At 31.8% G+C, this 27126-nt stretch overlaps 4 protein-coding genes across 8 annotated transcripts in view; 3 read left to right on the top strand and 1 right to left on the bottom strand.

Moving 5' to 3' along the window:
- Positions 1 to 5471, top strand: part of LOC106655043 (mushroom body large-type Kenyon cell-specific protein 1) — a 67161-nt gene extending 61690 nt beyond the window's left edge. For 3 of the 4 annotated variants that reach the window (XM_023460621.1, XM_014375229.2, XM_023460623.1), the window contains exons 11-14: positions 979 to 1091; positions 1213 to 1937; positions 2019 to 2943; positions 4105 to 5471. In XM_023460621.1, the coding sequence (XP_023316389.1) occupies positions 979 to 1091; positions 1213 to 1937; positions 2019 to 2943; positions 4105 to 4590 (2249 nt within the window). In that variant the 3' untranslated portion in view covers positions 4591 to 5471. Of the gene's footprint in view, positions 1 to 978; positions 1092 to 1212; positions 1938 to 2018; positions 2944 to 3542; positions 3602 to 4104 lie in introns of all 4 variants that reach the window. The other variant, XM_023460625.1, reaches the window with a different exon arrangement.
- Positions 5472 to 22823: 17352 nt separating this feature from the next.
- LOC106655044 lies at positions 22824 to 24147 on the top strand. Its single transcript, XM_014375230.2, has 5 exons — positions 22824 to 23082; positions 23430 to 23518; positions 23588 to 23718; positions 23797 to 23939; positions 23992 to 24147. Exons 1-5 carry the CDS (start codon positions 22884 to 22886, stop codon positions 24096 to 24098), a joined length of 669 nt encoding a protein of 222 aa, XP_014230716.2. The 5' UTR covers positions 22824 to 22883; the 3' UTR covers positions 24099 to 24147.
- Positions 24100 to 25844, bottom strand: LOC106655050 (probable E3 ubiquitin-protein ligase HERC4). Its single transcript, XM_014375237.2, has 5 exons — positions 25250 to 25844; positions 24854 to 25174; positions 24659 to 24785; positions 24410 to 24581; positions 24100 to 24326 (listed from the first exon to the last, which is right to left on the bottom strand). The coding sequence occupies exons 1-5, from the start codon at positions 25495 to 25497 to the stop codon at positions 24157 to 24159; spliced, it is 1038 nt and encodes a 345-aa protein (XP_014230723.1). The 5' UTR covers positions 25498 to 25844; the 3' UTR covers positions 24100 to 24156.
- A 4-nt stretch (positions 25845 to 25848) lies between these two features.
- Positions 25849 to 27000, top strand: LOC106655051 (ADP-ribosylation factor-like protein 3). 2 transcript variants are annotated; one of them, XM_014375238.2, is made up of 5 exons: positions 25849 to 25954; positions 26175 to 26303; positions 26372 to 26503; positions 26593 to 26829; positions 26910 to 27000. In XM_014375238.2, exons 1-5 carry the CDS (start codon positions 25952 to 25954, stop codon positions 26949 to 26951), a joined length of 543 nt encoding a protein of 180 aa, XP_014230724.1. In that variant the 5' UTR covers positions 25849 to 25951; the 3' UTR covers positions 26952 to 27000. The 2 variants fall into 2 exon arrangements, with proteins under 2 accessions (XP_014230724.1, XP_023316215.1); XM_023460447.1 differs by having other exon boundaries at positions 25849 to 26024.
- The last annotated feature ends 126 nt before the right edge of the window (positions 27001 to 27126 follow it).

Raw genomic sequence — 27126 nt, 5'->3', positions numbered from 1 at the left:
AGAAAACGTCGAGTCGAAGTAAGTTTGACGAGGAACAAACCTATATATAGCCACTGTTGTCCATTGTCGGGCGCGTTGTTTTCTTCGATTAGCTTTGTCTTGATTTTTTCGTCGCTTAACTTTTAGACGATTTCTAAGAAACCTTTCAACGCGTATATAATAATAACTCGGAGCCACACGCTTCGTTAAGTAAAACTTTTTCTTTTTACACTAGTACTCGAGGTTTATTTATTTGAGAGCCCAGCTCTCAAATTGAATTATTAATTAAAAAAAAAGACGCAGTAACGCGATGCACATTTTTGGCGGAAAAAATATTAAATTTCAATTCTTAAATACCAAAACACGTGTGCGAATGAATAATTTAGCTTCTGAAAATATACTTTATGCATAATTATGCATAACGCCGGTACTATAAAGTAATGAAGTAATGATATTCAGGTTTCTAAATGCATAAGTTAGAAGTAGCTCACTAGCTTTACTATAATACCATGTATGAATGCCTACCATGTAGAAGCACATAAATCTGCAGACTGTGCCGCTCGTGTGACCCATGTACAGTCGGACTTTTACTATAACAATCGAACTTTCATAAGCAGTACTTTAGGGTAGAACATTCGCAATTACTTATAGAACCCATAGATTAATACTTTCTTCTACACCGATGAAATTTTTAGAGGTAATTCAATAACGACTTTAGTTTTTTGTGGTTTTTATCATACTCGTTTTTCATAAGTCTTTAATGTTATTCCGGCGTTTGAACAAAAAAAATTACTAATACGTCTGCGGCAAACCATGTATAGTCAATTCTTTTTAACGAAATAGCTTGGCTCTTGTTGTTATCATTGTTTTTACAATTGCGATAGTCTTTAATTAAAACGGGTTTAAAGAGTTACTCACTAAAGTAACTTTAATGCTTTATAAACTTGTAATTTACAATTGATACAATTATTTAAATTTGTTATGTATTTGCAAAATTAGGAATGGATCCAGAAATTATGCGTCGTCTAATGAACGAGGATCAGAAGAAGATGAACGTCAACGGGGAACAGGTACAGCATCTTCATCACGCCTCGTTACAGCATCGTCTCACGGTAATTTGCCTTGAGCCATTCCTATGAATCACAAACACGTTACTCGCATTAATCGTGTGCATAACTCAAGCGAAATGTACGTCAAAACGTAAGATTCTAATTGAAACGTCGTTTGTTACAGGCTGGACAAAGAGGCCCGATGACGAACGACGACTTCAATCCAACGATCGAAGACGAGGCGAGCGACAGCGGTCAGGGTCGACCCATACTCAAAATTCCGTCCTACAAGCCGGCGAGTTCAGCCGGCTCGAGCAAGAACAACGTCGAGTCGGTGGCGGCCGCGGCGTTCGCCCAACAGTTCGCGGCGGCCGCAGCAGCCGCAGCCGCGGCCAACGCGGTCGGGACAGCCAGTCCAGGACTGCTCGAGCGAGCCAGCCCCGCGTTCTCGGGCACGAGCTCGCCCACGAATTCGCTCATCGGCAAAGGCATGGCCGTAAACTTTCGCGATGTCATTGCCAAAAGCATAAGCAGCAAGTTCCAGGAGGGCCAGTCAGCGAGTTCCGGGCCCGCTGGCGCCGCTCAGTCGATGATCTCCGAGTCGAACCCCTACAAGCGGGGTCGGTTCACGCCACCGCACGGCCAGCCACAGGGCCAGCAGTCGAAGCAGTCGGCCGCGGCTCAGCAGGCCGCCCAGGACAAACAGAACAAAAATGCCTCGGGGGGCAAGGGCACGAGACCGAAGCGCGGCAAGTACCGCAACTACGACCGAGACAGCCTCGTCGAGGCGGTCAGGGCCGTGCAAAGAGGCGAGATGAGCGTGCACAGGGCTGGTAGCTACTACGGCGTTCCACATTCCACGCTCGAATACAAAGTCAAGGAGCGGCATCTCATGAGACCGAGGAAAAGGTAAACATTTCGTCGTTTAACTTTTTTATTTGCTACCTATAATAATAATAATAATAATAACGTGTCGATTTTACGTCGCAGGGATCAAAAGCAGCCGGACGATAAAACGAAAGATGCACCGATGTCGTCGAGTGCGACGCTGCGTACGACGCCATCCGTGTCGCCGGAGAAAAAACCAATGATAAAGCCACCACAAAGCAAGCCATTCGCGCCAGCCAGTGGCGCGAACGCTGCTAGCGGCGTGCCAGGACCGAACGGCATGAAGATGCCATCCTTCATCGACGGCATGCCGCCGTTGCCGTTCGGCCATCCCTTCAACTTCTGGAGCCCGACGCCTTTCATGCCAGGCCCGACGGCTTTCATGTCGGGCAGCGGCAGCAACGTACCTGCTTTGATTCCGGAGCAGTACTTTGCGTCGCAGCGCATGCGAGGCTTGCAGGAGCAGCAACGTAACAGCGGCATGAGCCAGCAGCAACGGGACGCAGCGGGCGCCACGGGGGCCTCGAGCGATCAAGAAGCCGCCGCGTCGAATGCGCGAACCAGCTCGCTGATCAAGTCGCCGCGCGAAATGGCAGAGAGTCTGTACGAAGGAGGATCGGCGGTGAACGGCAGCTTCCTGGACAACCTCATCAGGTCGAGTCTGGAATCGGGCATGCCGCGCGATAGGTCGCTGGCTGAGATGCGAGGCGGTAATTCGCAGCAACAGCAGTCCGAGAACCTGAGCACGTCGTCGACGGGCAGCAAGGTTCTCATCGACCAGCTCTGCTGGAACTCGAGGCCGAATCTGGTCAGGCCGATGCAGACCGACAGCTGCAGCGAGGACGAAGGTGGCAAACCCTCGAGGCCGGAACGCGTGCCTACCGTCGATTTGAGCTCGTCGCCGCGACATTGTACGGACGAGGGTAGCGATCGGGGGCTAGCCTCGCCGCCTACGCCTGTATCTCTGTCGAGGCTCAGCAGCTCGGCCAGGGATGATGAAAATTCCAGGGGTAGCCGGGAACGCGAGGTAAGCTTCAACCAGCCTCTAACTCCAGCACTTACTACTTTTCCATTCTCTTTCCATATTTTCTATACATATGATTTCTTACATATTTTAGACATTAATGTATATTGGCATTCGCGAGCTTTCTCATCACACCGACACGCATTGTGGTAACGGTGTATTATTTTGACAAAAAAATTATCACATCTCGTGAACTTATCTTATTTGAAATCTACGAGTTCTTAATCCTGGTGGTATGATTGAATACAAAATTAATTCAAAATTATTGAATTCGAAAATACTATGGCTTCATCTAGTTAAAATTTTATACGTACTTTTTTCAAAGCAATATAAGTACCACTTCATAGTTTTTCTCGTTCTTCAATTTTATAACAAAGCATAATCTTTTAATTAACTTAAAATTATTTGACTACCTTCATAATTATTAATCGATGGTATACATACATCCAATTAAGTAATAAATCTAATTTTTATTAATGCTTACAGCACTGATTTTCACGAATAAAAGTAATGTTGTTGATAAATTCGTGAAGATTTGTGCTCATATTATTCTTTGCAAACTCACAGTAGTTGAATGCTTATTTATGACTATATTTCTGTAGGTAGTATCACGATTAGAGACTATAATGGCTTCTGTGGGACACAACGGTGATAGTTAAGGGTACGGAAGTTTCATAGAATGTATCGGATCATATGGCTACTAATGACTCATCTATTGAATATTATCCTTTATTGAATATTATTGCAACTGTCTTTTTTCAATTTGATTGCATAATCACAAAAGAGTAATATTTTGTGCAGTTATCATCGAGTGGCGTGAATTAATGATGTTGAAAAATTTGAAAAATTCGGCTGTCAAATTTCTGTACATGTTCACGCTTTTTTGCTTTATTAATCGCAATTCACTGATTATCGATTCATTATTTAATCATAGACTACATTATTTGCACACTAGCAGATGGATGTAAAAATCTCGATGTAATGACGCAATAAACTTGAAAAATTATAATTCAAATCAACGACATAATGTAGTTATGCACTTGATAAGCTTAGTAGTTATAAGATCCGAGTTGATCATTCACTTATTTAAAACATTAGCATACTTGAGCCGTCGTAGGGTCGCGATGGAATTGTAAGATTAAAGAGATAATTGCTTTAACGCAGGTACAGAACGGAGGTGGCAGCGAAAAAGAGGACGAGCGCCCACATCGGGCCTCGAATGACAACAGTAATAGCGACATCAGCAACTGCAACAGTAGCGGCGGTGGGGGCAGCAAGAAGCTGAACCACTTTTCGGACATTACGACAGCTGACAACAAGCTCATCTTCAAGAATGCCGTGTCAAGCGACAACAAAAAAAGTGCCTGTGATAGTAAGCTTATAGTAGATCATTCGAGCCAGCAAAAGACTCATCAGCATCAAGCCAAAAAGGATTTGGTGTTGGGAAGTAGCAACGGGCGTCCGGCCAACGCTCTCAACAGCGGCAGTAGTCCAGGTGACGAAGAGATCGACGACGAGGAAGAGGATGACGATGGCGTTAGGTCGCCCTTACCTTTGCTGCATCATCATAACAGTCAAGAACAAGTCTTGGTGGATGCTTCGCCGAAGCCGCCTGTAGTCGTGGCCATGGAGGAGGCAGCCGTCGAGTAATGGTCGATTACTGCATTTGGTTCAGCAGCAGCAATGCCATCATCGTCATCGGCGTTATCGTCATTGTCAGCGCATAAACGAGATAAGCGACATAAAACAAACGATGAGATGATACGATTACATTAATTATATAGCAAAAAAGTTATGAGCGCTCATAATATTAAGTATACTAATGTTATACGCTTAATTCATTAAAATTGTAGACAAAGACAAAAGCATTTTGCCACGGGCCGCGGGGTGCTGATGCAATTTATAGGAAAAAGAAAAGTTTATTATTAAATCAAATCGAGATTATGAAGACGCGCAGTTTGAAGTTCACACTCATACCCATACACGCATACACAGCCATGATCACACGCTGACGTACGTTGTAAAATTGACGACGAGTATTCTTCTCGATACGGATCGTTTACATTTGAGCTCGTTGTAGAATAACGCGTATAATACGTGCGCTAGTTCATAGTCATACAGTAAAAAAGATCTCGCGTTCACGGGAAAACGATTTTTCTTGATTGCGACCAATACACTCATACTCAAACACATACTATTATTATAAAAAAAATTAAAGATATACGCGCGCTAATCCGTATACGTTGAAAAAATGTCCTATATCATATACTCTGTCTTATCTACATTGTCGCGCGTAATATCGCTGTCTCGTTACAACCCATTTTTTTAATCGTTTTTGGCTCAACCCAGTACTACTTGTAAAGTATATAAAAAATATATATTTCGATGCGATAGGTCATTGCATATGATACATATAAATATATAGGTACGAGTGCCTAACACGGAGAAATAAAGTGTGTATAAAAATTACGAAAATTATAGTCTGTATTTATATCAGTAATTGACTATACTACAAAAAAAAAAGAAAAAATTGAGAAAATCCTCTTCTTCGCGAATGTGTTTTGAAAGACTAAAAGCAAATGCATTATATTCTTCTTCCAGCGTGAATTTGGATTTTCGTTGAGAACGAAAGAATTGATATTTTGGTGCTTGAAAAGATAGAATTTATCTGATACGAAAGTCTTCGTACCTTGGCTTATCTCTATCTTCTATAAATCTTATCTGATCTATCTAAAACTACTTTTCTACAACTGCAGTTGGCTTCTGCACATCTTGCTTTCCACTGTATACCTAGCCAAATTTATTCGTCTCCTACTTTAATGCCCTTGATTCAATTTTACACAAAACTCCTCTCCTACAACATCGAAATTAAATAACTAATTTAATATTAACACACAACGACAACAAATAACGCGCAAAAGTTTCGGTCTGACTTAGAGAGTCTCGAGATTAAAAATCATGTATAAGAAGATACATGATTGAAGCATTGAGCGCCAGATAATAATGCAAAAATACGTACGCTGCTGTATGTACAGATAGTTGTCGTACGTCAACAAACAACCATAAATACCCACGATTCCGACTGTTAATGCAAACCACGACTCGAAAATTCAATGTAAAAAAATAAATAGTACTTTATCATCGAGTCCGAATGGTTCAAGCTTTTGACCAATGGAGAAAGAATGACTTAATATAAGAGAGAATGAGAGCGAGAGATTGCGATAATTAACAAACGAGACGATATATAAAGAAAAAATTCCAAAATTGAGCACATTTTAAGTTAATGTGCTTTAAGTTTAGGAAGTGAAGGTGTCACAAAAAAACACACATACACAAACACATACTCAACAAATCGTTACACAATTAGAATTAAATAAATGAAACACTGTTTGCAGAAAAACACACCTTATTGTCTAAACACTAGCGCAAGACTGCATAACCCCATCGTGAAAAGTATACTCTGAAATTATTATTCCCTTCCTATGAAAAAATCACAATATACGTGTGAGAATATAAAAATCTCGCACAGCGAGATCACAAAGTAAGCAGATAGGTGTGATGTACAATTGTGTTAGAGGATGTATAATATTGGTGAGGCGAAAATGCTTACCCGTGTACCAAGGTTTTACTATAAACTGTTTCTTCGTAAATCTATCGATATCTTGATTAGTTTAAATTATGAAAAATCTTGCAAAACGTCAGAAAAATACAAAAATGATAAAAGATAAAACTTAAAGAGGTTTAGGAGAAAAAAAATTTTTAAACGCAACGTTTTATTTTCTCTATCGGTGTGAAACTACCTAATAAATAAAAAAATCAACATAAACCTACTATTGAACTCTATCTAATGGTTAAGTCGACAACAATATATATTATATAAGAATGATATATTATATATACGTATACACATATACATATATTTTTGGTCATTAATAAAAAAAAAAATAAATAAAAAAGAGGGAAGAAATAGGAAGATTTAGATTATTCTGGATAAGGCGATGATGCACGCCAAGTCTTTTGTTGGTACGTGTCATCTCATAAGTGACAATATTCTTAAAATCGCAGATTCTTCGGCAACAGGATAAACTTTAGGAGGACAGTAGATATTTTGAAGATTTGGAAAATACAACATCTGTCAACGAGCAAAAATATAACTAAAAGCTAAAAAATGTACTCAAGATTTAGATCAAATTGGTCCTTTTTGCCTCTGAAGATAACTGTATGGAGAATCATGATTAAAAGTCCACATGTTTTTATATAAAAGTTTTCAATTTTCTACTACAAACTCTAAAGTTTTACTGTAGAGAAAATATCAAGAATACAATGAACTACCCTGCAACCATTTTTCCTGATTGTCGGACCAACAAGTCATGCGTTCATCGCTGCTTTTATCACCGTCACAGTCAAAAAATTCATTTTGGACGTTCTTGTAACTTCGGTAAAGTAAAACTTTTTGGATGCACAACTTGACACACAAATGAAATAACGGAGCATTCAATATTAAGAGTAACGGAATAAATTTATGAACTATTAGAAGATTTCAATCCTCGTCCATATTATTATTCAACTAAAAGAAAATCTGTGTTTATCACTATCGCGCATCCTGTATTTGCAAGTTCCTGAAGCTTCGCTTCCGAGCCACTTGGCGATCGCAGAGTTACTGATGAAAAGCAAAACGAAAATTGAAGATTCCTCTGTGCTCCGTTACTTTTATGGTGTGTACGCTTCAGCATCTGTACTAGAAATGTAAGATTTAACGACAATTCCTTATGAGTCCAAAAATAATGAAACGTGTGATTTTTGAAAGATTCGTAGTTTCGAAGATGAGCAGAAAAAAATCACTTTTTATAAAATGCAGGTAGTTTTTCATTTGACAAAATTCAACAAGTTGCAAATTCAAAAGAAAAAGTTTCACGAGAGAATGATACAAAATCCAGGTACTGAGAAAATCATTGCCATAAGTTTAGATTTAATAAGGAAATGTATATTGACATTTTTTAAAGTTCTTCAAAATATAACGACCATACACTTATCGTGACACTTACTCGACTGAATTTAATATGTAAATAAATTAAGTCATGTATGTTCGGTGTTAAAAATACAAACATTTCCTTATTATGAAAATATTTAGAAACAAATCTACTATTCATAAAAATTAACTTATAGATAACAAGGCTAATCTCTCGATGTTTTTGAAAACTTACTCTTAAATCAGTGCGAGGACTCAAGCACTGCGCGAATTATAGTAAAATTGTGTGGAAGAAACTGAATTTTCCAGTTTCACTTTGTATAGTTGAAAAGTCACAAGATTTTGGGATTAAAAAGTATAATATAATTATAATACGCGTAAAAAATATTTCTAAAAAAATTTTACTATGATATGAAAGAAAATATGAAATATGCAGGAATGTCGCCTAAACGTATGGAAAGTTCAAACTGCTCTGTGTTCGGAGATGAAAAAATTAAAATAACTTGCATTCTATGAATTGTCATACATAATTCTTTAAGGCGCGGACTCTTTATAAGTGTTAACCTACCCTCTTCTCTTGAAATGACGAAAAAAATCGAGAAGAAAGATTCTTAAAAAAATTCATTTGGCTATACTTAAAAATGAAAATTACTTTTCAATTCTTGAGTGGTTTTTTATTTTGAATTAATTTTTATCTTACATTTTTAACCGAATTCACCAATTAATAAAATAAAAATGTTTGAAAGTTGCAAAAACATATTGATTTTTCATTAATTATTTTTCTTCTCGAATACTTTTTTCGATGAGAAAATCTCACTATTATTGATGTGAAAATAGTGTATAATTGTGTACAAATTAATCTCTCACTATTATGATTGACGTTTTCTAAAAAAAATCAAGATACTCGTTACATTAATATTCTAGCTTAAAATTTAGAGCTGATCTTCGTGTTGGAAATAAATTAAAACTCAAGTGTCGAACTTGTTCTAAAATTTAATGATTGAAGTCCTTTGAATAAAAATATTTTTCGGTGATACTCCTTCATTAAATTACATCAATCATTATTTTCAAATTATAAAGTTAATAGCATTGAGTATACGCATTTATTATTGAAACAAGCTAAATCGTCAAGGGTTTTCAATTTTTTCAACTTTAAATTCGTTACTATCAAAAATTATTCCTTGTATAACGTGAGTAAATAACTAATCTGATATAATAGTTTTAAAATAATTTAATTTTAATTATACAATTTTTTTACCCTAAAATCCAGAAATTTTATTAAACCGACTTAATAAAAGGAACATTGTTATGGTACATTAGCATGAAAAAAATTAATAAAAAACGCACTTTTTTCAATGAAGCAACTTTGATCATAGTGAGTTTTCAGATTAGATCAAACCGAATATCTAAATCAGAATATTTTGGGAATATCAGTACGATTTTTCTTTGATCTTTCCAATTCAGGGTTATTTCTTGATATTGCAATCTCGTTCAATATTTTTTAATCTATCTAAGTATGAAAAAAATTATACTTTTAGGAGAACTAATTAGTTATTAAACACTGTAATGTAAGTGATTCTTTAATTGTGTAACAATACCACAACGTTGCCTTTACATACGTGATTTTTTGATAATTTGAAGCGAATCATAATGTGTTCTGAGAAGCGTGTAAAGATCTTATTATATTTAAATTGATATAACTTATGAACGTGTATGTGTATCCTATACCAGGCTTGAAACATACACTCAAAATGAATGTGGCACTGGGTATAAAGAAAAAATTTGCTGAATATTCATCTGGAAAAATCAAAGCTTATCGTACTTTTCCCTTCACGAAGACAGGCGAATTTAAGAACGTATATTTATAAATTTATTAATCAAGACATAGATACGATGAAACTTAACAATGAGAAAACGAGATGAAAAAAGACAAATTTTAAAAATAAAGCGAACATAAATATATATAAATAAATATATATTATATTATTAAAGTATCTGTGATGTAAAAAGTAACAAAATTTTGATGTATATTTTTCACAAGATATGGTAATCAGCTAATGTATAGTTCAATAAGTCATCTAAAGTAACTATTGTAATTACAGAATGACGGAAAGAGAAAAAAATATTATACGATGATATAACATGTATTATTTGGAACTTATAAAAAGCGAGTTTAAAGTTGAGTGACTTCTATTAAAGTTGAGGTCCTAAAAAAATGAGATAGGCAGATGGACTCAAGATGATGAGCATTGCCACATTGTTAAAATATATAAGTAGGTAGTTAACTTTTTTTATTGTAAACAAATTTTTTGTCTAAAAATTTAGGGAAATTTTGAATTGTTTTAAAAGCTAAAAATTAGTTAATTTTTAGTAATTTCCAAAGCTTGGAAAATGTTAAATTTCATCTGAAGCTGCTCGCCCATCATTTTGAATCCATCATTTTTCCAGATTTATTTTCCTCAAATATATAAGTGCAATTAAAGTAATCTTGTGAGGAAAATGAAAATGATGTATAATTACAAGAGTTTAGATATTTGTTGCACGAAGGCATCTAAAAGTAATAAATCTTTTAAATTTGTTTTTCGCGTGTTTCTCGAGTGTTAAAGAGTTTAATCATCACGATCAACGAAGTGCTGGCCTGTTGAATCATGTTTACGTCTTATTGGTTATAAAAATAGAATACAAAGCTTTTGAATGAGTATTCGATGACGTTAGTTTAGCTTGAAAATATATTAACCTCCAGCGAACGAAATCATTTTTGAGTATTTTTACATTATTTGTAGAAGCTTCTGAATTATGCAAAAAAAAATAATAAGACAAAAACTATGTGTATCTGTGATATTTGTTACTAGTTATAAAAAGCTTAATTTCTTATGTATAGATTAAATTTTGTGAATGTGTGTTTTGAAAAAATTTATTGACATTAATTTAGTAATGAAGCACAATTTTTTCCTCGATCATCGAATAAAAATGTCATCGAATATCAAACATAAGCTTGTATACATGGTTCGAGCACACAAATGACAACCCCTAAATTCTTGTTTGAAATCGAGTAAAATTCGCGTCACACTTTTCAAAAAAATTGCCAATTTTTCGTTAATTCTCTTCGTTGACAAATATATATTCAACCAAGTTCTTCAGTTGAGAGTGAAATCAAATATAACAAAAGGCTATATTTGAATAAATCTTATTTTGACACATGAAAAACGTTCAATAATTTCTTTTGGATTGATAAAAATATAATTAATAGTAATGTGTGCTCATTTCAACGAGAAACTTTGCGTTGCATTTATAAGCTCGTTCTTATTAGTTTCAACATATAGCTATTGATACAAAAAAGAAAGGAATAAAACTGTAGCGCTGATATGCATTGTACAATTTATAACTGGCGCTTCAGCAATTTATAAACGATGACTTGATGAAGAAAAAATTAAGTGATACACGATGACACTATAAGGTATTGTCTCGGCACTCGACTAAAATTGAGCTTTTTGTATTATTTGTAGTAAAGCAAATAACATATTATAAATACGTTTGAAGTTTGAAATATGTTGAAATTTTATGAGTTAGTAGATCTAACGGAATTTTTATTGGCATTCTAACAACTGCACAAATTTTTTGAGTGCCACGTATATTCGAATTATGAAAATCTTGTTAATCTTTTATTTACGAAAGTCGAGGCGAGACATCGTGGTCGATATGAGCGCGATACAAAGGTGAAGAATAAATTAGGTTAGTAAAATAAAGAAAATTCCTTCGCAATGAAGGTTTTTATGAATACTGCAGCTGTACTAAAAAAATAGAGTGATCGAACGAATCCCTGCATTAATGTAATCTCAACTCCTTTGCGCATTTAAGTTTGCCATGAAACCATGCAGCGTTGTATATATACAATCCTCGATTCAGATCTACATTTTCCGTTTAGCGCGAAATTTCGAGGTCCTATATTATGATTAAAAGAAAATAAGGCACACGCACATACACAATAATACACATGACACATAGCTCACAATTAAAAAAACAAGCAGTCTGCTCTCAACAGTAATAATCAAATAATCAAATTACAAATGCAAAATCCTGATACAGGTCGTCTCCGTACAGTTTTCAAAGACTCGATGCAATGCGTTCCAAAACGTCGCAAGGATTGAAAGCCATCTTCTTGACCAATGACAAGTGTGCATATCAATCGGTGGAACAATATGATACCAAATATTAAATGAAAATGCTTTGTATTTTTTCGACATAGATTTTACAAAAATAACGAAAAAATTGATGGTACAAAATATTTATAACCTTTCGAGAGGAGAAAAAAGAGAAAAATCGGGCTAATAGCTCCAATAAAAACGAGCAATCGATCCTTCGACTTTTTGCATCAACGCAAGTTCTCGAATCAACTTATGTCTTGGGTTGCATACTCACCCAGACACATTATCAATACAAACCAGCTACAACTCGAACAATAGATATGGCTCCAATAGCCACAGGCAAATTTGTGTCGCGATCGATCATCAAATATTACAACTAGCGTAGGAGATTTTAACGACTAATAAGTAACGTGCAACAACATCTAAAATGAAAAATATACTTAAGAATAGTCGTGAACTTTTGCCTACGCAATTCATAAAAATTTGAAATCGTGTTGCGATGCTTAAATCAACTCATGAAAATAATCATTTGACAGAAATACTTACAAACATAAATTGTATAACATAACTTTAAGATTATTACAAATAAATTAAGCAACAATAGTTTACAATAGTAAGACATCGTATCTGACAGTGATTTTTTAATACATTATTAAATATTTATTGTAGAGAACTAACGAATGAAATTTTGAACGATCTAATTCCCCTTAAAATCAAAACCTGCAGTCAGTTATCATTCAAATAAACATTAAGCGCAGATAATTAAAAATGAATACATGTACTAACTAATGCATAAATAAAGAAAATATATATGTATATAATGAATATACATGTGCAAATATTACGAATTAATGTAATAAAAATTATATTATTATATAATGCATTTTAATGCAAAATGTGGTATATGTTATTAAAAGTATACGTGTAATTATTATTGCGATCATTTTAAATAACTATAAAGTTATATCTTTATAACTAGTAATCAACATTTGAGTGTCGTGAGTTTTTTTAGGTAAAAAGTATGTAACATTCCAACCGTCTATGTGCCACGCAATTTTTTATAATGAAAAATAAAATTATTTGATAAAACCTTCTACGGTTAATAAATGGATTCGATGGCGCGGAGAAAGGAAAAAAGACGATGCAAACTTTTCTTTGAAACTTAAGTAATAGATGAAAAATGCATTTATAACATTGAACTACTAATTAAATCTTCTATATAATCATATACTTATGCGATAATTTCATTCGCTGATGATAATAGCGGGCAGTTAATGATCCACTAAAACACAACCTATTGTTTGAAAAAAATCGTCAGATAAACACAAAACTCATATTTTATTATGAGTCTATGAACGATGATGACTTGAAGCATTCGTGAGATAAATATCAGATATAACGCGTACCTTGAACCGTATTACTGCAGTTTTCTTATTAAATGAAGGTACATGAGTAAACCCTCATGCATGAGGTAAACAAAAATATATAATTAAATACTTTTTCGATGCAAAAATACAGATCTTTTAAAAACTATGAACGAGACTGAGTCCAATGAAAAATGTTTATTCAAAATTTTAAACTACCCTAACATTAAATACTAAAATACAAAATATAAACGAAACATTCATAAAAATATATAACTACCGAAATACTTTGTATAAATATGCACCTTTTGTTAAGAAAACTCTTTACTAATATCGCATTTATGCATGCGTTAACTTGAAGAGCATAATGCAAAAAATCTTTGATTGAACACGTGCGTGAGATACATTCGAAAAAGGGCCCGACATTTGCATGGATATATATCATAAAAAATATATAATAAAAATTAAATAGATGTACATACATTCATGTATAATAATGAAAACATGTATTTATGTCATCAAGACTATGATACAATTATCTTCGTTGCATTACTGTCCATGGAGCCCGTGACATTAAAAATTATTGAAAAAAAAACATATAAAACGTACTGATACATGCATATATGTTTATAAATGTTCGTAAATGTATATGTGTGTATATATGTTTAGAATCAGGAGTTAAAAATAAAAATAAAAAATTTGAAAGATAAAGTATATAGTGTATATTAATATAATAATCGGACGATATATAGTTCGGGGATACTTGAAAAAAGACTCGAACCTGAAAAAACGTAATTATTTAAAAAAAAGATAATAATTGACCATCGCGCACGTTGTTCGTTTATAGTTGTATTTACAAGATACTTATGCGGTATTCAGTATAAAATAGCGTTAAAAGTACTCGTATAATATGCATAAATGTATGCACTGGAGATTTTGCAGAGGGTTAAAAGTTATTTGAGAAAGTTATCGTTAAACGATGAACAATTTTTACACACATATAAATATATAGACTGTTTTCATCAAAGGTGCATGAGTATGAGACTTTTTCATTTCAATTTACGATACGAGTAAAAATATATATATTATTATATCTGTATACTATATACTCCCGCGATGATTCAAGTGGCATCATGGATAAATATTTGTGGATTTAAAAAGGCGCGAATTAAACAGAATAAAATAAATGTGCATCAAATTAAAATAAGCGACGGAACTGTTTATTTGTCACTTTGTGGTTAGAAGAAATGACAAAAAAACTCGAGACCAATTGTGCAATTCTTAGCGATTTATCTATAAATACACGTTTGAATACAACAATTTTAAACAAAGAATGACACACAAAACCGGGCATTTTCCAAATGACTTTTTCCGCTCCCGTCCTCCGATATAAAAATAATAATAATAGCTATTAAATACATTACTACTATTCACGATTTACCCAGTCTCTTCTCCTCTGACTTTTTCCTTCGACAGAGCTTCGAATTCTGTATTAATAGTTTCTTTTGTTCAATTTCTTTCCATTTCTGTAAATGATGCATTTTAACTCTTAAAATCTTTAAGAAAACAAACTATCTAACATTAACTACTTGGCCCATTTCATCAAGCACGGCTATTTAAATAAACAACATGTTTTTTTGAGAATAAAAGTCGACTGGACCGATTTAATTATAGTCATGTAAGAGTATATAAAAATAGTTTTTTCTGAAATTTCACCGAATTCAAAAACGATCAATACCGAATCAGATCGAGTTTTCAAATTTTTCGGATTGATTTTAATTGAAGACCGGAAAACTATATTTTCAATACCCATACATCACTATGATCAAATAATTGTGCATGTATATTTCCCTGTAACTCATTTGATATTAATACGTCATCCGCTATGAAAGAAGAGAGCGCATTTCTCGTTTTTTTTCTGAAAAAATTTTTTTCGCTCGTCCCGTCCGAGCTAACAACAGACTAGACCAATAGCAAAATAAAAGGTGTGATTATCAAATTACGCAAATAATATGATGGTACAAAAGTAAAAGAGGACAGTAATAAATTCATATTCTCATCATAGAAGTGTAATTTATTAGGTCAAAGCATTTCTTTTAACGTGACTAATTGAATGGGTCGACTGTATTAGTTTTGTATAAATGCGCATACATTCCATAATTTTTTTTCACTTTTTCGTAACTTTTATCTTATGTTTTGTACCTTTATATTTAATTTTAATTCAAATATAATAAGCATTTAAAAAGTGCGTGCTACGTGCGTGTTTTCGCATCAGCATGGATGGATATATATATATATTTGCCAACTGTTATAAACCACGGGAACAAATACATGTAAAATATTTATAAATATTTATAAAATATTCATTACAGTGAAATCACCATACGCATTTCATTCCAATGATTTTTCCGATGTACTTTGGTTTTTGTGATAACCAAATATATCTTTTCTGTGTAATATAATATTACATAATTATTTATGCACGATCCATTCCATTTTTATTGCATCTTTTAACAATTTAGGCTAATTTTTAAATAAATTAAACTTTTCTAATCGATTGTTAATTTCGATTAAGCCTTAATTTTAAAGATGAAAATAATCGTATTCTTTACTTTTTATGAAATTTTATTCCAATAAGAAAGCATTTATCATTGAAATATACATATTCCTGTATAAAATAATTTAAGCCTATGTAAAATGCAAAGATTTATTGCATTGCGATTTTGAAGGTTCGATTGGTTAGATTGCATTCGCGTATTTTTAACAGAGCCAGTTTCTTTATGATAAAAATAGAATAACAATTAAAATAAGTAAAACTCTGAGTCGCCTCGATATGGCTAGCCTTTAATGATGTATACCGTAAAAATGCAGTTTACGATTGTGCATAAGATTTCGATTTTTTCTTATTTCTTTAAGATTTTGTACGTAACATTGGTCACTGCTTTATTGTAGATTATTTGTGGAACAATTGCCGTGTCGTTCATATGTATGTATGATGATGAAAACTCGCGCGTCTTTTCAATTTCATTAAAAATACAACGGTATTTTTGTGAGCACAGGCTTTCATAGATTTTGTATTTTAATGTATATATGTATATGTATATATTATTAATATATACATATGTATATGTAGATTTAGATATATACCCGTACACGCGCTCGATTAATTCGTCCGGAGTCAGTACTTTATCATTTGTGTCTCGTTTCTCGGCTTTAATTTACGTAATTATATCAAACTTCTCCAAAGACATGATTACAAAGAACTTTTCTTGTCGAATGAAATAAGTAAAGAAATTTTAGCATAAATACAACGGTAAGCAACAGATTTACGAATTGGTAACCATTGAAACGAGACTCATTAAATGTTTCAATTATTTATTACTTTTCTTTTATATTCAAATCACTCTAGATGCAGATTTTTCTCGAGTCCCACCCACCGCTTAAGCGACCTAAGAATGTTATTGAATGTATGTCAGAAAATGTGTTTTCAATTGTACATAGAATCATACGTAAGGCTCGTAAGATAGCGTTTATATAATTATAAGCACTTAATTTCTTTATTATTACGATAAAATATTTATTATCGATTTTTTAAATAATTTATTTCATTTTTTACTGTTAAACAAACGCCGCCGATCATATTATTCTAGAAAACTATTTCTTTTGATTAGTAGATATGTTAATGTTGTTAGCGTAGGTGAACATTTTTTTTTCTTTTTTGTAAAATATTTAAGTCTATGGAGAATTTATTTGTTTAATATAAAATTATCATGTATTAATTATTTGTATACAAGTACACTATATTTCCATGCAGTTCTCCGAACATTTAGTTACAATTTCGTTGAGAACTTGAGGAATTTTAAATAAAAAAGTATAAATTAGTAATCGTGCGTAACATAAAGTATACAACATTATCTCCCTTTTCTACACGCGGGCCCAAAATGTCGGGTATATTTAAGGTATACGAACTGTCTTACGGTTTAAATGCGGATTCATACAATATGCATATATATTTGCTACGGCGAATAAAATACCATCACGAATTTTAGTTAATTCGCGCACGCGACACACACACACACACACACACACACACACACACACACTCATATATACACTTATACAAGATCAACAAATATTTTATTTCTGTCAGAAATTTATTATATATCCATATAAGATAGTTAATATATCAATGAAAGCTTATATAACGTATTCGATATCCAATTATCTAATTTGATAAACAATAAATTTTTTATAAATATGTAGACGTGTCAAGTAAAATATACCACTATTCTTTGAAGGATGAAAATATATAAATTTCAAAAATATTGGACTAAAATAATCATGTTTAATGAATGGTATATGTTAAATTCAGTCGATAAAAATAAAGTTATAGGCTACGCCGGGAAAGGCGCAATGTATGTAAGCGAAAGTCAGGCGAAGTTACGAAAAAAATTGGATTTTTTCGTAAATTAGCCTTTGAAACAAACTACTTTATACGTGTTCTTTTATAATTTACTCCTTGTCACCGTAGACAGATCTCTGTCTTCTTTTCCCCCATAAATATAAATAAATAAATATACATATTTTATTTTGTTTACGTGTAGGAATAAAAGTCGAAAATGTTGTGATTTGTGTTCAGAAATTATATGTGATTCGAGCTTTATCAATTAGAAGATTTTCATCTGTGCCGATACTAAATTTTTGGAATAATTCAATTTACACTCATGATTCTAATAAATTTGATGTCGGCAGGACACAATACAAAAAATGTATAATTATTTGATACTGAAACCATTTAATAGTGATGAATCAAATGATTTATAATATTAATAATTCTGTGTTAAATAGGCGTCAAATGAACAATTTAATTAAAAAAAAAATCAATTAGATTATTTAACTTGCGACACTAGCTAAATTGGAGCTTTAAGGCGACGAGAAACAAAAACTAGGATCTTGAAGTTTAGGCCTCTGAAAATATGTGTAAATTAATTAAGTATGAGTAACGAATTGTTCAACATGTGATATATGTCAGTGGAATGTGCAAGTGAAATCGAACGTTGACACAGATTGAATGATTTAGTAATAAAACTTGTCAAAATTTACTGTTCTTATTCAAATTTTTTGAATGTTTCAAACATATTGTGAGTTATAAATTCATATTGTATATAGTTATATATTTTCCTCGAAGATTATTTTTATGACATTTATACATTTTTTTAAATAAAATAAAAAGTATATGGATTAGTGAATTTCATAATGTAAGTGAATTCGAGCTTTAAAAAAGTTATTCACAATTAGGTATAAATAACTTATTGTATGATTTTTTGTTTTGGTACAACTAGACGCATTTATAAGATTTTTCAAATTGAAAAGTGATTTTCTGTTGAAGGTTGATTGTTGTCAAAAAGGTTGTGAAGTTATAATCTGTTAAAATATGTTATATGATTGAAAATGAGAGCTGCTAATTAAACAATTCATCTTAATTTCAATGAAATGTTAAAAAATCTGAAAGTTTTCTAGAGCGTTGAAATTAGATGTTCATAAAAATGTAGCTTCAATGAACTTAATTGCGGAAGATGTTTTTTTTATTTTTTAACGTAGTTTTGAAAAATTCAAAAAATTACTTCAATAGCGTTAAGTTATAAAATAAAGGGCATACAACTGGCATTATTTTATGATTAAATGAATTGTAATTAAAAAAGTTTATATAATTGGTGCTTCGAAGTTTATCAAATTTTCTTTTGGAATAAAAATCAAATGAATATTTGAAAAACTTGACAACACTAAAAATCATGAAACTGAAAAAGTTAAGCGAAAATAGCTAAGAAGGCGCGCGTAACTTAACATGTAAAAGGAAATATGAGACTGATGATTGACAGTATTTGCAACAAAATTATAAAATCAAATGCGATAAGGAAATGAGTTTAAAACTTGTTTGAAAAAATTCTTAGAAAATATTAGTTTCAATTGTTAACGTTAATTAAGTAATTATGTACTAAATTTATTGCACAAAAAATGTGCAGTACAAGAAAAATTATACTATACTTAAATTGGTATGTACAGTGCTTAAAATAATTAATAAAATTACAAATAAAAAATTTAGTGAGAATAATTTTAGTACCTTAGAATAATTGAGCAAAGTTGCAAAGAAAATATGCCAGTTGTAGAAAGCATGGAACAAAATTGAACGTACAGAAAATCTTATCCACAGTGTTTTTTTTATATTAAAGTATAAATAGATAAATGGAAGAAATTGAGCTTGGCCCAGTGATGAAAAATGATTTAGAGAAAATTATAAGTGTAAAAAAGTTCAAATTTCTTTACTGTGAACCCCTTGCGCATATTATAAACCATAAATTCGTCCATTTTTTAATTTTATAATCTTCTTTGGTAAATTCAATTTTTTTAGCTTAATGCTTACTTGTCATTGTCATTATTGAACAAATGAAAAAATGTTATATATTGCATAAAAGTAACCACATAATTATAGTTTATAACAATAATTACTCCACATTCTGTACAACACAGATGCAGACCAACACTTATATGAATACACAGAAGCGCGCGCGATTTAACTTTCAATTTTCTTTCCATGTTCTAACGCAGTCATAAAATTATATTTAGTTTCACTCGCAATTTGAAAACTCAACTGTTCACTATGCGTGATTTGCAAATTAATTCAACTATTAATGCTGCACGATAACGCTTATATGAAGAACGAACGTGGATGGATAGAAGTTTTATCAAACGATGGACTTTCGATATAATTGAGAGATTCATAAAGAAATCTTTAAAAAATTGTGCATATACAAAATTTTTTTCGAAGCGAGTATATAAAAACACATTGAATGAATGTTTAATGTTTGCAGTTAGGTGGGACCAAAAATGACTTTATATCTCTATGTGCATATCTAAGCCACACGTGTATAATTTAATTATTAAATTAATCAATTGAAAACATCAATTGATAATATAGTTGCGAACCACGATCACAATTTGACTACGTTGATCAAGAAGGCGATAATGACGAATAATTCAATTCAAGAATATCATTAAATTTATTCTTATAATTAATATTAATACTATCATTAGTAAGATTATTATTAATTTTATTATTATTATAATTATTATTAGTTTATTATGTTTGTTTATTGATACATTATATATTCAACGACACTTTGACATCATCATTACTACTTTATTGCTACATATTTATTATTTTATGTCGATTATCATTAATTGTAAGGACAATACAATTATCATACATAATATAATTATTTGATTGTCGTTTTAAGACATGATTTATTAGATATCAAATAGATCAGTACATACCGATAATTATTAATTAATTTTAATAAATAACTATTAATAAAATCATTTTGTTGTATTATTTTCAATAAAATCGAATTAAAAATAATTTTTTTTGTACTTTTCATTTTTCATTTATTTAATACATTTATTTTTACCTTTATTTAAACTTCAGTTCAGCTCAAAAAATCTTAAATTGTCGTCACTTCTTTCGCAAAAAAATATGTTTATTCTCGCATTTGTACGTATACGACTTATGCATGACAAAGCCGTGCTAAACAAAAAACATGTGAAAATATAAAAACTAAAAAACTAATCTTTTTTCCATACACTATAAAATTATATATTTCTTCAAAAATCTGTCAAAACCTTTAGCGCATTTCTATATTAACCGATGTATCTGAAATCATGTTACATAATGTACACTTTTTGAGAAACCAGTGATAAAGGAAGTAGTTATATTAGATACTCATAAATAATTATGTATACATATATTATGGTTGATTGTACTTTGTATACATACATATTTGCATAAAAAATGTTTGTTTGTATGTGTATAAATGTATACGCAATTATATAAATAAGTAATGAAGTATTCTGCGAAAAAGTACGTCGAGTAACGAAAGCTCAAAGAAAATAACAAAAATTTCGAGAAACAAATACATAACCAAAAATGCCGATGATGTATCTCGAGCGGTCTGTCGAGATTTTCATGAGACAAAAAATATATATTATATATAAACACATATGTAGACATAAAATATGATATGAAAAACTATTATATTATTGTACGACGATATAAAAAGAGTGGAGAAGAGACAATTGTACATTGTATTGATAATACACGCACACATATTCAAAAAAAGAGTAAGATAAAAGGAAAAAGGATACACATTATATTAGGTAAGTTCGTACTGCGTATTGCCTTTTTGACTTTGATGTGAAAAATATTTCAAAAGCGTACCACATAAATAAAGAAACTTGCGATGACGATTCATCGCGCCGATTTTCCGATCCTCTTACTTCTGCGTGGAAAATGCGAGTTCAGTAGGAAGCACTACATGATTCGTTACGAAGCGGATATTTTGAAAAACAAATTTATCGTGAAGCTTAACTGTAAAATCATAAAAGGTCAAATCTTTGAAGCAACATACACTTTTAAATTGAATTTTTACAAGTAGCTTTTGTAAAAAAAACTCGGTATTATCTTCGAATTCTGAATGTTGCATCGTTATCTTTAAAGTCTACGTAGTTTTATCATAAAGAAAGCGTTTTGCATAAAAAACGTGCCTTCCATGTACCAGAAAACGGAGGCTTGAGCAAACTTTCTGAATGACCTCTGAGTAAAAAGTATCGTCAAGATTGGCGCTAGATGGATATCGTCAGTGGCACTCGCAAGTTCCAATCGTGTTGGAGGGCGTTAATCCGTTTCGTGTTTTTCAAATACTTGTAATTTAACGATCAAATTATAGAGGTAAGGATAACGTAAACAGTCTAAAGTGTGCGCTACATAAACAATATAATAGTAAAGTATATAAGAAATATACACAATTATATTCACGAATATATATACATACATAATATATATTATACAAAGGTTATAATATATAAATATGTGTATATTATCAACATTGGGATTGGTGAAAACATACAGTTTTTTCGCTTTGGAGTGTTATTTTCTGAAAATATTGAACAAAATGTGGAAAAAAATCATTAAAATAAATGAAAAAATATGAAAATTTTAGACTGCTAAAAATTTATTTAAAATTCACCTTATTATTTCCAGTCTTCTATTTTTATTTGAATTAGTCATTGCTTTTATCTTCTTATATAGATAATACGCATGGAAATGAGCTTGTCAGATCAGAAGCATCGGAAAACTTATCTTATTCAGAAATCTTTAAACGATGATAATTATTCTGAAACTTCCAGCAAGGTAACTTCATCAAGATTTTGATTTTAAACTATAATATTTTGACCACTGATCTGTGATTTTATCAGTATACACACAATAGTAACAATGAAACTTGGAAAAAGATATTAGGTTTAATGAATTTACTGAGTTCTGAGAAAAAGTGTCGAGGTTATAAGGCCGATTTTGATATTGCAGTTTATAAGTTGAGTATTAAAAATATCCATCCATAGTTAAAATTCAAAATGATTCATTCTTTATCCTTAAGGTTGATAGGGGACGTACTGAATATTCATGACTACAAGGTTAATTTATTTTCAAAGTGGATGCTTAAAACCATAATTCAAAAAAGCATCCAATTCTCAAATGACTTAATAGAAGAAGGTTATTTAATTTTCATATTTTGGATCTACGAAGAATTTTCATATCTACAAAATAATCTTGGTGAGAAAGCATGAAAAGGCATTTTCATACTACCCCACCCGAAACTAACCTGTTTTGGCCCAACGAACGCGGCCAAAACGAAAAAGTTAATTTCTTATTGAGGGATTCTTGAAAATAGTATCGAGGACTGAACGATACCGCAGCGCTTCTATGCATTCAATGCTAATTTACCTTTAATTCAATGCTTATTTTACCCTATTCCTTTAATTATTATGGGACGCTCACATTGAATACTGCGAGGCGCTGCATTATCGTTCAATCCTCAGATCTCGATACGCAGTTATGAGACTTTTTAGCTTTTCGCTACCTGGGGACGTAATCTACTATTTCATGTTTGATTTACTTAGATGTGACTAGAAGACAATTTTTTGAATTGATGAACAAAATTTTTATGCAAGCCGCAATTGACATCAGTAATGGAAAGCTTTTAAACAAGGTTTGATAGTGATGAGACATTTTCTCTAAACTCGAATAAAAATTTTTTAAAGATGCAAATACATTTTAGAATTTACAGTTGGAAGAATTTTTCGAAAATGGGGAAACAGAAAAATTTGTAGAAGAATCGACGGACATAAAATTTCAAGACGTTTCGCACGAAATTGTTTTGCATGCAATAGTCGATGCAACTTATGAGATGTTTGTCCTTTTTTACCGCCATTTAAGAGATCAACGAAGTTTTAATTTTTCATTTTTTTGTTTTTAATTCGTCAGCAGATTCGGAAATGACACTGATTATTCTTTGATTCAAATGGCGTTATTGAAACAACACCAAAGCTATAATTACATAATACCATATTACAGTTTCCGAAAGCCTAAAAGATTAGGATCGCAGAAAAAAACTGATAATAAGCTTAAAAGTAAGCCGCTCATGTAATTTGATGAACAAACTGTAAACTGAATTTTTTTTAGACACAGAAAAAAGGATCAGTTCGATGAATAAGGGAAATAGTTTTATGGAACAAGAAGAGTTTATTCAACCACTATCAAAAGCTATGGACGGTTCACAAGAAATATAAATGCAATTTTTATTTTTATTAACAAATTCTAAAATTATTCCATGCGGTACGATAATATTTAATTTGTAAAAATACAGCTACTCCACTCATAACATTTGAAATCTTGAATTGGCTCAATTATATTGTCATACGTTAACATTTCAAATTTAGATGCAGTTGATAAACTATGTGAAGAGACGCCAAGTTGATTGTATTTATTGTTGCCGCATCCCCAAAATTCCCCCGTATCTTTAATTATATTAAAAAATCACTTTATGAATATAATTTTTAAAAAAAAATATTCTTCCTTATTTTTCAACTAACACCCTTACCTGTTCTACAAATTGTAAATTGATTTCCACATTGAACTTTAATGACGTTTATTTCAAGTTCCTCCATTGTGCTACTGATGAAATTAACTAATGTTGGTAAAGCAAGTACGTTTTCGATGCTGTTGAGACCTAATTGATTATGATTATTCCACCCCCAAGTATACAAATCGCCCTTCAAATAAATGATAAGTAGTTTTCATGAAATTTATGGGTATTATTAAAAAATTTATATCCTTTTTATTCTCCAACCTGGTCAGTGATGACTGCGTTGTGCCATCCTTTCGCTGAAATTTGTGTTACTTTCAGACCAGCTAATGCTTCAATTAATTTGGGCTCGTCACAGTCCTCCAAATCACCATGTCCTAGTTGACCGCGACTATGAAAGTTTAGTGCTTGCGTAATAAAATTTCTGTGATAAAGTAATAGTAATAATTGCAGTCTTACGTGCCCATTCCCATTGAATAAACATATCCATTTTCCGCTAGTAACAGGGTGTGATCAAAACCACATGCAATATCAACAAATTTTACTGAACTGGAATTATTTATTAACAAAGGGATATTATAGATTTGACCCAAATCGGTCATAGCGATAGTGCAGCGACTATGATTTATTTTATTTATTTTTTCTACATCATTATTGTGTAAATTTGTTATGAAATTGGGAACTCTTCGCCAATTATCGGTGTAAATGTTATAAATCCATATTTTACTATCATTAGTCAAAATAAAAATGTTTTCAGAGCCAGCGATAACTTGTTCAAGTCTGAAAATTTTAATTATATTTCATATTACAATTAAAAACAATCATAAAAATGTTTATAACGTAGCTCAGATTTACCTGGAAATAACCGAAGCAGGTAATTGTAATTTATTACCACATTTTTCGTTGGTAATTTTTTTACCACGCAATATCAATTCGCTTTGATTCCATAATATAAAATAATCCCAGCCAATTTCGATTTTCTTGGAATCATCTATGTTGAACGGAAACAAATGAATAGCTTCCAATGAAACATCGTAAACTGTGCTTTCAACTGGTTTTATGAATTCACTTGTAATCAAACCAGAGACGTATAATTTTGGCATATTTTCAAATATTTAATAAATACATCACAAGAAAATATAATTCTTTTTCAAATGAATGAAATTTCTTTTATCGATGAACAATTCAAAAAATTTAGTTTCAGAATTAACACACAGGTGGCAACATCATTACATTTGCTGCAGGTTGTCCCAGGCTACTTATACATTGACAAAACCATGGTAACAAATTCTGGTGGAACCGGTAAACAAACAGTCACGAATGATTTTAATAAAAATGTAAAGTTAGATTTTGCGCGCTGATCAATTAACAGTATCATTTAATTAAAAATAGCTACCAACAATTTTCGTTTTATTAGTTTTTTCTTGTGCACATTTAAAAAATTAATATTCAACGACTTTCAATTATTCTTTCATGAGTTTAATTTAAAAAAAATGTATAGCTGAAAAATAATTTTAAATAATTATTCGATTTCCATTAAGAACACCAACTTTCACCATGGTTCGTAAATTATATGTATACTTTTTGTTCAAGCACTTATTCACTGTTTTGGATGAGCACAGCACTTGACGTAAGTCGTAACCTCTGAAAAGTTTTGAGCAGACGCTTCACAAAAGTCTGGCACTAAGTTTGAAAAAACTGCTCACGTAATTTCATAACGCGATTTCATTGTACACTTGATAATAATTTTCACCGGTTAAAAAGAGTCTTTATTCTGTAGGGGCTGTTATCAATTTTAAAAAAATTGCGGGCTAATCCAGAGAAAGAACTAAGAATATTATTATTAGGTTTGGATAATGCAGGCAAAACAACTATTTTACGTTTTTTGGCAAACGAAGATATTACTCAAGTACCTAATGTCGTTTCAAAAATAAAATAATTAAAGTATCAATATAAACATTATTTTTGTTGAAAAAGGTTACTCCAACTCAAGGATTTAATATTAAAAGTATCCACACAGATGGATTTAAGTTGAACGTATGGGATATAGGAGGTGCGAGAAAAATTCGCCCTTATTGGAGAAACTACTTTGAAAATACTGATGTTTTGGTATACATTTCATTAATGTTTTTTGTGAGGAAAATTCCATTGGGGAAAATTTTGTTTTAACAAAAAAATTGTCTAATTTTTCGTTTTAGATATACGTAATTGACAGTGCTGATTTAAATAGACTCGAAGAAACTGGCGAAGAATTGTCCGAACTATTGACTGAAGACAAACTTCGTGGAGTTCCAGTGCTAGTTTATGCAAATAAACAAGATGTCGCTCAATCGGTAACTGCTGCTCAAATTGCCGAATCTCTCGGCCTACCCAATATAAAAGATCGAGATTGGCAAATTCAATCATGCGTCGCAACTGATGGAAAGGGTATCAAGGTAAGTCACATAAATGTCGATGCATCTCTGCATAGAGTTTGAATCATTAACGACATTGATGTTGATGTATTCTTTTACAGGAGGGCTTAGAGTGGGCGTGCAAAAACGTTAAAAAGAAATAAAGTATAGTTTTGTTCAATAATTTTCCTTGCATTTCTCACTTGCAATCAACAAAAAAAGGACAATTCATGTATAGTTTCATTTTATAGTAATATCACTTAAATTTTATTCGATATTTATCTAATATTTACAAGAATTATTTATTTATGTACGAATCTGCTATCTATGTAATTATGC

Source organism: Trichogramma pretiosum, unplaced genomic scaffold (assembly GCF_000599845.2).
Source record: "Trichogramma pretiosum strain Unisexual culture from Peru unplaced genomic scaffold, Tpre_2.0 scaffold50, whole genome shotgun sequence".
NCBI lineage: Eukaryota > Metazoa > Arthropoda > Insecta > Hymenoptera > Trichogrammatidae > Trichogramma > Trichogramma pretiosum.
Note: the sequence above shows the minus strand (reverse complement) of the source record. Positions and strands in the feature narration are given on the sequence as shown.

What these genes read in the sequence shown, in the direction of transcription:
- LOC106655050 (XM_014375237.2), bottom strand. Translation starts at nt 25,497, where the DNA reads ATGCCAAAATTATACGTCTCTGGTTTGATTACAAGTGAATTCATAAAA. An exon ending in CCTGCTTCGGTTATTTCCAG is followed by an intron (nt 25,175 to 25,249) that starts GTAAATCTGAGC and finishes TAAAATTTTCAG; the next exon opens with ACTTGAACAAGTTATCGCTG. An exon ending in ACGCAGTCATCACTGACCAG is followed by an intron (nt 24,582 to 24,658) that starts GTTGGAGAATAA and finishes ATTTATTTGAAG; the next exon opens with GGCGATTTGTATACTTGGGG.
- LOC106655044 (XM_014375230.2), top strand. Translation starts at nt 22,884, where the DNA reads ATGATTCATTCTTTATCCTTAAGGTTGATAGGGGACGTACTGAATATT. An exon ending in GTCGATGCAACTTATGAGAT is followed by an intron (nt 23,719 to 23,796) that starts GTTTGTCCTTTT and finishes ATTCGTCAGCAG; the next exon opens with ATTCGGAAATGACACTGATT. An exon ending in AACTGATAATAAGCTTAAAA is followed by an intron (nt 23,940 to 23,991) that starts GTAAGCCGCTCA and finishes AATTTTTTTTAG; the next exon opens with ACACAGAAAAAAGGATCAGT.
- LOC106655051 (XM_023460447.1), top strand. Translation starts at nt 25,968, where the DNA reads ATGTATACTTTTTGTTCAAGCACTTATTCACTGTTTTGGATGAGCACA. An exon ending in GGATGAGCACAGCACTTGAC is followed by an intron (nt 26,025 to 26,174) that starts GTAAGTCGTAAC and finishes TTTATTCTGTAG; the next exon opens with GGGCTGTTATCAATTTTAAA. An exon ending in CTGATGGAAAGGGTATCAAG is followed by an intron (nt 26,830 to 26,909) that starts GTAAGTCACATA and finishes ATTCTTTTACAG; the next exon opens with GAGGGCTTAGAGTGGGCGTG.